The following is a 10,388-nucleotide window of genomic DNA, read 5'->3' on the forward strand; positions in this document are numbered from 1 at the left end:
ATGAACACCCAAATAAGCATCATTCAATAGGATAAAGAAAGTCGTGTGATGTTCACACCAGATTTTTTTTTAATGTAGGTGTAGATACCTAGGTAGTATGTAGGTAGGTACCCTTGTCATCTTCAAGAGTTTGTCACCTTTTCAGATGAAGAGATAAAAATGTTAATTACTCTCTTACAACACCCAGCTTATCACTTGACCAGATTTGTTTTATTATTCCTTGTAAGCGCTAGGTTGTGGGTTGGATTCCCGCCGGGGGCGAAATTTATCCTGCACAGATAGCGTTGGTTCTCGGAATGGCTGGCTTTGTCCTACCCCAAAAACCATACCTAAACCCCGAGAAAAACATACTTCAATAGGATAAGGTAAGTCGCGTGATGTTTATTTTATTTTACTAGCTGAATTCCCCCCCAAAAAAGTCATTAAGTAAAAAGTGAGAAAATTCTGAATTACCTATAATGAGTTATTTATTATAAATGATTTTAAAACAACATTTATTATTTAAACTCATTTAAATTTTGATTTATCGTTTGCAGTGAGAGTTGGCGAACAAAAAATTACCTCATACGATGAGGTACAAAAATTTCGACCCAAGTTTGATGAGGAGGGACGGTAATATTACGAATCTAACGTTCTATCTCTGAGATAGGTACTGGTGGTGGGGGGGGGTGGTTATTTCTCTTTAATTAATCATTAATACATAATGAAAAGAGAGCGAGAGAGAGAGAGAAAAACAAGCTGGGTCCGTACCTCCGGGAATTTTTTAGTCCGTAGTTTATTCGATCGTGGTTAAAGAAAATCAGTACCTATGTACCTACCTAATTTGTTTAATATTCAGTTTATTATTATTGATTTGATTTTACTTTCATGTAATGATTTAAAATCAAGACTAGAGCCCGTTCTTCCTTTATTCCTTTTAATGTTTCCTAATAACTACCAATATAATGTTTCACACCCATTCATTTATTGGCCTTATTGTAATTTAATAAAGGAAGGACGGACTAAAGAGGGAAAGAGAGAACGAGAGTGGGCGTAAATATACCTACAGTTCTCTTCCACTCAACCTTGTGTACAATTCATCAACTAAATCCTCTGCATAATTCATCGAAATTGAAGAGAGAATTAGGTAGGTAAAAAATAAGAGGAGGGGGAGAGAGGGGGGGGAAACCTTTTCAATTAATAATTAAAAAAGATCTGACGATACCGTAGGAATGCAGTTTTCTCTCTCTCTCTCTCTCTCTCTCTCTCTCTCTCTCTCTCTCTCTCTCTCTCTCTATATTTTTTTTCTAATTATTTTCATGAGGGACTTAAAAGAAAGAGGCTCTTTTATCTCTATTCAGGCCTATATTTAGATAGTGCTTATTAAACTTATTTTCCCTTTCAACATTTTATTAATTAGGTACAAGGTATCAATAATAAAGTGTAGACCAGGTAGGTACCTAATAAGAACTTTAAAGGTTCAAACTTCATTTACCAGCTGAATAGCAGAGTAGGTAATTAAAAAAATTAAAAAAATGTCGCCATGCGTAGGCGTAAAAGAGAGAGAGAGAGAGAAAAGGAGGGAGAGAGAGAGAGAGCGGAAGATAGATAGGAGTAGAGAAGAAAGAGGGGGAGGGAGAGAGAAAGTAAGAGAAATATTTTGAGAGAGAGAGAAAAAAATTAAAAAAATGTCGCCATGCGTAGGCGTAAAAGAGAGAGAGAGAGAGAGAGAGAAAGAAAAGGAGGGAGAGAGAAAGAGAGAGCGGAAGATAGATAGGAGTAGAGAAGAAAGAGGGGGAGGGAGAGAGAAAGTAAGAGAAATATTTTGAGAGAGAGAGATAGAGAGAGAGAGAGAGAGAAGGTGGGGAGAGTGAGAAAGAAAGTGCGAATTTAAAGAGAAAGAGAGAACAGAAAGTACGAAGTGAAAGAGAAAGTCTGGTACAGGAAACTTTATGACTTTATCAAAATTGTAATAAATTTATTAATTTCAGAAACTTTTTCCCCAAAAAACCCGAAAGAAGGCAAAAAATTTCGGGTCGTTTTTTTCCGGCAAAGTTGGATGACTGCGGTGGGTTTTGGGTTTTTTCGTCGAGGACTTTTTGGGGAAATTTTGGAAATTCTTGCGGGTTGTGGTTTTTAGCTGAAAGTAGCATGGAGCACTTAAGCTTTTATATTGAGGAGAGAGCACCTTAACCTTTAACCCTAACTAAGGGATTAGCTTAATCAGCCTGGGTTAACATAATGACTGCTACAGAATGCAAGAGTTCCCGACCATAACTGAGGATATTACCTACACGTAAAAATCTGGTGTGAACATCACACGACTTTCCTCATCCTATTGAATAATGCTTATTTTGGGTGTTCGTGTTCTTATAGCCAAACTTTTACAATATCTCTAACCGTTTAGTCGGTATAGCTGAAAACCGCCAAAAATGGTCAAAAACCGCCAAAAAGTGGTAAAAATACCGCCAACCGCAGCACCCATCTCAACCAAACGTTTTGAGTTGCATCCTTGTCACATTTGTGAACTACATACAAAATTTCAAGTGGTCAAAATACCGCCAACCGCAGCACCCATCTCAACCAAACGTTTTGAGTTGCATCCTTGTCACATTTGTGAACTACATACAAAATTTCAAGTTTCTAGCTTATACCGTTCCCGAGATATTGTTAAATTACACCGAAAACCGCCAAAAAGCGGTAAAATACCACCGAACCAAAAGTTTCGTGCCGCATCCTTGTCACATTTGACATCTACATACCAAATTTCAAGTCTCTAGCTCTTACCGTTCGTTCTCGAGACAAAAGGCGGTAAAATGCCGCCAACCGTTGCACTGATCTTAACCAAAAGTTTCGTACCGCATCCTTGTCACATTTGACATCTACATACCAAATTTCAAGTCTCTAGCTCTTACCGTTCTCGAGATATTCTGTTTACAGACAGACACACACACACGGACCAATGGCTGAAACTTTGGATTTAGGCTCTAGGGACCTCAAAACGTGTTTTTGCACTAAAATCATGATAGGATAACTGCTAAATACAACTGCTGGGGCTCTGATAATGATGCCAAAACTCGAGTAAAGAAGAGATGATAGGTAGGCAGGTAAGTATGTAAAATAACTAAGGATGACCAACCTACAGATACCAAAGGTGCTGCTACTGAAGAAAGTTAAAGCCGTTTATATTTATAAGACAGAGGGAAAAAGAGAGAAGAAGAAGAAGGAGGAGAAAAAGCTAGGTCATAATCGAGTTGCCTGGAAATGTCAACCCAGAAATGACCTGAAAATGTCATTGTAAAATACCTAAGGATGACCAACCTACAGATACCAAAGGTGCTGCTACTAAAGAAAGTTAAAGCCGTTTATAAGACAGAGGGAAAAAGAGAGAAGAACCACCAACCGTTGCAGTGATCTTAACCAAAAGTTTCGTGTCGCATCCTTGTCACATTTGACATCTACATACATACCAAATTTCAAGTCTCTAGCTCTTACCGTTCTCGAGATATGTTTTTTTATTATTCCTTGTAAGTGCTAGGTCGTGGGTTCGATTCCCGCCCGGGGCGAAATTAATCCTGCACAGATAGCGTTGGTTCTCGGAATGGCTGGCTTTGTCCTACTTAATCATTCAATAATAAAAAGAGAGCGAGAGAGAGAGAATATGAGGAATTGAGGATGGATTAAAAAACAAGCTGGGTCCGTCTCTCCGGGAATTTTTTAGTCCGTAGTTTATTCCATCGTGGTTAAAGAAAATCAGTAGCTATGTACCTACCTAATTTGTTTAATATTCAGTTTATTATTATTGATTTGATTTTACTTTCATGTAATGATTTAAAATCGAGACTAGAGCCCGTTCTTCCTTTATTCCTTTTAATGTTTCCTAATAACTTACCAATATAATGTTTCACACCCATCCATTAATTGGCCTTGCTCGGCGTAGCTTAACATAGATGACGCTAAAACCGGTCTTAAATTAACGACTGAAGTGTTATATAAAACTTTCTCGCTTTGAGTTCATAGGTCGTCGCGACAAATTTCGAGATCAGAGCTCATTTGTGTGAGAAAATATGAAAAAAATCCCCCAAAAACCAGTTTTTTTTTAATTTTTTGGCTTTATGGTTTTCTGGACAAAATTTGTACCACCACTTTCGTGTTCATGGTAAAAAGACCTTTAATTTGATATATGTATAGGTCGACCAGGTTTGGATAAGTCCTTCTATGGGGACAGACACAGACAGACACCGAAGCCAATACAATAGTCGGTCCTTTTATTATTACTATTGTAATAATAAAAGGAAGGACAAGGTACAAAAACTATTTGCCAGTAAGGATTCCCTATTTGAAACACTGTGGGGAAATCAAATCAAACAAAATCGAAAACCTGGGTACAAAAACTATTTGCCAGTAAGGATTCCCTATTTGAAACACTGTGGGGAAATCAAATCAAACAAAATCGAAAACCAGAGGGAATGCGCCAAATAACGTTCCGTTTGATTTTTCAGTTCCTTACATTGTACTTTTACTTTTTCTTACCTAAAGTAAGGACCTACGCGTCTTAGGCTGCTCCCAGGTGTTGGCTAAACGTGTGTGTGTGTCTTTCTGTTCGTCTGTAAACAAAATATCTCGAGAACGGTATTAGCTAGAGACTTGAAATTTGGCATGCAGCTGTCGAATGTGACAAGGATGTAACACAAAACTTTTGGTGCTGCGGTTGGCGGTATTTTTACCGCTTTTGGCGGTTTTTGACCGTTTTTTGGCGGTTTTCAGCTATACTGACTAAACGGTTAGATAAAACAGGTGCTGCGGTTGGCGGTATTTTTACCGCTTTTGGCGGTTTTTGACCGTTTTTTGGCGGTTTTCAGCTATACTGACTAAACGGTTAGAGATATTGTAAAAGTTACTATAGAACATAAAAATAAGCATCATTCAATAGGATAAGGAAAGTCGTGTGATGTGCACACCAGATTTCAACGAAAGAGAGGAAGATAAAGATACATACATAGATGAGAAGCTATTTTGATATCATAATATTATGAAAATACTGAAAATATAGGGAAAAAATTGAGAGAGAGAGGAGCGAGTGCGAGAGGAAGATAAAGATACATAGATGAGAAGCTATTTTGATATCATAATATTATGAAAATACTGAAAATATAGGGAAAAAATTGAGAGAGAGAGGAGCGAGTGAGACGGAGGGAAATCGTTTTCGCTATTTTCACATGCAAAAATATTTGCAAAGTATAAAGTTTATGCAAAGGAGCGAGTGAGACGGAGGGAAATCGTTTTCGCTATTTTCACATGCAAAAATATTTGCAAAGTATAAAGTTTATGCAAATCTAAATCCAAGCACACAGACACACATGCAAGAAGAATATGGCATATATGGCACAAGAAATGCAAGGAAGAATATGGCATATATGGCACAAGAAATGCAAGGAAGAATATGGCATATATGACACAAGAAATGCAAGGAAGAATATGGCGTATATGGCAAAGCTATTATAATCATGATCTTGACTTGGCGGGGCGGAGCGCTACCGCGCTCCTTAATAGGATAACTGCTAAATACAACTGCTGGGGCTCTGATAATGATGCCAAAACTCGAGTAAAGAAGTGATGATAGGTAGGCAGGTAAGTACATATGTAAAATAACTAAGGATGACCAACCTACAGATACCAAAGGTGCTGCTACTAAAGAAAGTTAAAGCCGTTTATAAGACAGAGGGAAAAAGAGAGGAGAAGAAGAAGAAGAAGGAGGAGAAAAAGCTAGTTCATAATCGAGTTGCCTGGAAATGTCAACCCAGAAATGACCTGAAAATGTCATCTCTGCCTTTAACATCCTAAAGTGACAAATGATGAAATAAAAGGAAAGGAAGAAGAAACGAAGAAGCAGAAAAGGAGGAAGGAAGGACGAAAATAAGGAAGAAGAAGAAGAAGAAGAAGAACTTAAGAAGAGGAAGAAACGAGAGAGACGACGAAGAGGAGGAGGAGGAGGAGGAGGATAGAATAAAAACAGAAGGAAGTACTTAATAGCCTGAAAAATATTTAATAATTTTTCTTTTAATAAATCATAATTTTATTACTAGATATAATAATTGATTTGTTTTGCAAAATTCAAACGAGCTCGCTACAAACAAATGGCCAAATTTATGATAATACCACTCATACATGTACATATTTTACATACATTGACCTGACGTTTGTGCAACACAATCAGCGCGACTTGCCTCAGCACAATAACAGTGAAATAATGATAAGATAACTGAAATAATATTGCATACTGAATAGAACAGTTGCAATGAAATTGTATAGAAAATAATGTTTGTCTTTTAAAACCGACTCCGTCAAAAGCGGAGGTGTTATGAGGTTTTTTGCTGTATAAAATAAGTAATCCAGATCCTGTTCACAAAAAAAAAAAAAAAAAAAAAAATCACACTCTGAATTTCGGAAGAAAAACCTTTAAAAACATTGCAAAACCATTATAAACTCTGTAGAGTTTAATAGCCATATTTACTCACTTAATCTTAAGATTAGTAACTTTCTTCAGAAAAAAGGTGTCTCATATCCTGTCTGTCTGTCCGTCTGTCCATCTGTCTGTTTGTCTGTCTTTAAACAAAATATCTCGAGAACGGTTTTTGGTATAATTCAATAATATCTCGGGAACGGTATGAGCTAGAGACTGAAATTTGGTATGTAATCCACAAATGTGACAAGGATGCAACATAAAACTTTTGGTCAAGAAAAATGCTGCGGTTGGCGGCATTTTGGCCGCCTTTTGGCGGTTTTCGACCGCTTTTCGACTGTTTTCAGATATACTGACTAAACGGTTAGAGATATTGTAAAAGTTACAATAGATGAACACCCAAATAAGCATCATTCAATAGGATAAAGAAAGTCGTGTGATGTTCACATCAGATTTTTTAATGTAGGTGTAGATACCTAGGTAGTATGTAGGTAGGTACCCTTGTCATCCTCATCCTCAAGAGTTTGTCACCTTTTCAGATGAAGAGATAAAAATGTTAATTACTCTCTTACAACACCCAGCTTATCACTTGACCAGATTTGTTACCTCAGGTTTAATCTCCCCCTCTCTCGTCTGTCTCTCCCCTTCCTCAGATGATCTCTACGCAATCTACACCAGGAAGGACCCCTCACCTGGCGATGACGTCACATCCCCCGAAGATCTCAACTACATCCATGTTGAGCTCAGCGAGGGCACCCTGGTATCCCTCACCACGCTCAATGTTCATGTACACAAGTCGCGACAGTTCCGCGACAAGTTAATGGCGATCAACGCGCGACTCAACTTTGACTTGACGCGACTGAAGAACACGTACAGTATGTTGATAGACAAGTATTTCCTGTCGAACGCCCTGCGGAGTGTGGAGCAACTGTTGGTCACCAATGAGGACTTGAGATCTAACTTACAGGACAATGGTAAGAAGTAGGAAGAAGGTTGTATAGGTAAGGTTAAAAACAGAGTTGAGAGCATAGAACTTGTAGAGGAAAGCAACGGATTCAAGCCGCATAGAGCTGAGAGCATAAAGATCTAGGATCTCCGCCCTTCTCTGTTTTTAGCATAAAAAAGGATCTACACTCTATGGACATCGACTAAAACACGTCTTTTCATCACTTCTGTTCTGTGTTCTAGAACGGCTATTCTATTCAGTAGTAGACATACCACTGAACATATGTGCAAGGAGAGCCTTTATCTCGAACGCCCTGCGGAGTGTGGAGCAACTGTTGGTCACCAATGAGGACTTGAGATCTAACTTACAGGACAAAGGTAAGAAGTAGGAAGAAGGTTGTATAGGTAAGGTTAAAAACAGAGTTGAGAGCATAGAACTTGTAGAGGAAAGCGGCGGATTCAAACCGCATAGAGCTGAGAGCATAAAGATCTAGGATCTAGGATCTCCGCCCTTCTCTGTTTTTAGCATCAAAAAGGATCTACACTCTATGGACATCGACTAAAACACGTCCTTTCATCACTTCTGTTCTGTGTTCTAGAACGGCTATTCTATTCAGTAGTAGACATACCACTGAACATATGTGCAAGGAGAGCCTTTATCTCTGAAATTTCAATTTGCTTTCCAAATCTCTCATTACGAAAAATGTCTATTATACTTTCGTCAATCTCCAGATGGTTCCAGAACCCTATCCATGGATCAACTGAGATCTCAAATCCAAGTCATCAAAAGCCGAAGCGAGAACCTATCCGAACTCGACCTGGTACAGAAAGTGAGTGACCTTTGTCTTTATGTTGAAAGTTTCCATCTGCTGAATATCAATGATGAAATCCCTGACACGTCAAACCCTACACGTGAAGGATCACTACAAATAGAGAGTGGTTACAATAGCGTTCATGCTTTTAGTAGCAAAACAAATGGTTTAATAGAATATAACAATAACGGGACATTTGACAACGGTCGTGAAGCTCTATTAGTTGATCACACAAAAGTCAAGAACACTATTGGTCCAAACAAAACCCGAATTAGGTCAGGAGTTTCACAAAGAAAAGCTGGAGAAGCAGAACATTCTAATCAACATATAAATGGACAACGCAAAAGCAACGATGTTCTTGAAAGCAAAGGTAAGAAGTAGGAAGAAGGTTGTATGGGTAAGGTTAAAAACAGAGTTGAGAGCATAGAACTTGTAGAGGAAAGCGACGGATTCAAGCCGCATAGAGCTGAGAGCATAAAGATCTAGGATCTCCGCCCTTCTCTGTTCTTAGCATCACAAAGGATCTACAGTCTATGGACATCGAATAAATTCGTCCTTTCATCACTTCTGTTCTGTGTTCTAGAACGGCTATTCTATTCAGTAGTAGACATACTACTGAACATAGGTGCAAGGAGAGCCTTTATCTCTGAAATTTCAATTTGCTCTCCAAATCTCTCATTACGAAAAATGTCTATTCTTTCGTCAATCTCCAGATAGTTCCAGAGCCCTATCCATGGATCAACTGAGATCCCAAATCCAAGTCATCAAAAGCCGAAGTGAGAACCTATCCGAACTCGACCTGGTACAGAAAGTGAGTGACCTCTGTCTTTATGTTGAAAGTTTCCATCTGCTGAATATCAATGATGTCAAGGTTATTTTCATTCCCTCTCTTTATGTTTTTCTCTCTCTGCTCCTCTCTCTTTCTCTCTCTCTCTCTTCCTCTCTTTCTCTCTTTCCTTTTCATCTTATTCCTTTCGCCCAAAGCCGAATTCTCCGTTTCTATCTTTCTGTTTCTTCTTTTCTCTCCTTTTCAATTTCTCTAGAATTGCAAAGGAGACTCTTAGTAATACTGTGATACCTATGTACGTGATATCCACACAAAATGAAATGGCTTTCACAGCATCACCACAAATAATTCATGTGAATTCTTCTTTCTCTTTCTCTCTCTCTCTCTCTCTCCTTCTTACCCTTTCCCTCTTTCTTTCTTTCTTTCTCTCTCTCTCTCTCTCTCTCTCTTACTCCTCTTTGTAGTTTCATATAGGAAGGAACCTTCACCTCTCTCACACACACTCTCTCTCCTTCTATTCCTCCTCCTTCTCCTTTTCATTTCAAAATATCTCCTCACAAAGATACCGGTAGGGGGGGTCTGTCTATATCTATTGTCAAAGTTGTGAGATGTATAGATACTCAAAACTCAAAAGATTGCAAGCTCGAGGGGAATGATAGACATATAGGAGGAGGGAGAGAGGAGTTAAGGATAAAGGAGAGGAGGAGAAAAGTGCACCCTATAACCCTCTCTACTTTCTCCTTCCTCTAAGACAGAATAGGAGGGGGGAGGGGAGGGAGAGAATAGGAGGGGGGAGAATCTTTTGTCTTATGATTTCCGAATATATTGTCATCTTTTGACACATCCACATTGCATATCTGTCCCTTCCATATGCTCTTAACCCATGAGGGTCCCTTGGTCACCTGGGTCTTTACAGATTTCTTCTCAAATATAACGCCGGTCGGTCACTCAGTCTCATCCTCAGACTGTCTGACAAACCTAGGCCTGTGAGACCGGTGAGCAATCATTGTTTGTCCCTGGTGTCATCCAAGCTGTTGGGATACTCGTATTTTCAGGTGTGAGTGTGGAAATATCATTAATTTAGTATACATACCTACATCAATAATTTTTTATCCATCAGATCAACTGCTCAGCTTTTTTTTCCAAGAATTCGTAGCAATGAAACTGCTACATACATTAGACTCGTGTGGTCTGTGCCATAATAGCATGCCGATCCCGTAGTATGCCTCGCATCAAATCAGCTACAAAAGACAATACCTAATACTTCCCATTTCTGTGCTGGGTCAACACGAGAATACCAGATAGGAACCCGTTGAAATATTTGCAATCGAAAAACAAGTACATTTTTTTGTCGATAGTGGGCATCAAACCAAGGACCTTTAGCATGGCAATCAAGCGCATT

The 10,388-nt window shown here is 38.7% G+C and overlaps 1 protein-coding gene across 1 annotated transcript; it reads left to right on the plus strand.

Moving 5' to 3' along the window:
- The first annotated feature begins 2,220 nt into the window (after positions 1 to 2,220).
- Positions 2,221 to 10,047, plus strand: LOC113469273. Its single transcript, XM_026826842.1, has 5 exons — positions 2,221 to 2,236; positions 7,096 to 7,416; positions 8,120 to 8,569; positions 8,913 to 9,070; positions 10,042 to 10,047. The coding sequence occupies exons 1-5, from the start codon at positions 2,221 to 2,223 to the stop codon at positions 10,045 to 10,047; spliced, it is 951 nt and encodes a 316-aa protein (XP_026682643.1).
- The last annotated feature ends 341 nt before the right edge of the window (positions 10,048 to 10,388 follow it).

Source organism: Diaphorina citri, unplaced genomic scaffold, assembly GCF_000475195.1.
Source record: "Diaphorina citri unplaced genomic scaffold, Diaci psyllid genome assembly version 1.1 scaffold1012, whole genome shotgun sequence".
Classification (NCBI taxonomy): Eukaryota; Metazoa; Arthropoda; class Insecta; order Hemiptera; family Psyllidae; genus Diaphorina; species Diaphorina citri.

Coding starts and splice junctions, on each gene's coding strand:
- LOC113469273 (XM_026826842.1), top strand. Junction 7,417..8,119: donor ATCTAACTTACAGGACAATG/GTAAGAAGTAGG, acceptor GTCAATCTCCAG/ATGGTTCCAGAACCCTATCC. Junction 8,570..8,912: donor CGATGTTCTTGAAAGCAAAG/GTAAGAAGTAGG, acceptor GTCAATCTCCAG/ATAGTTCCAGAGCCCTATCC.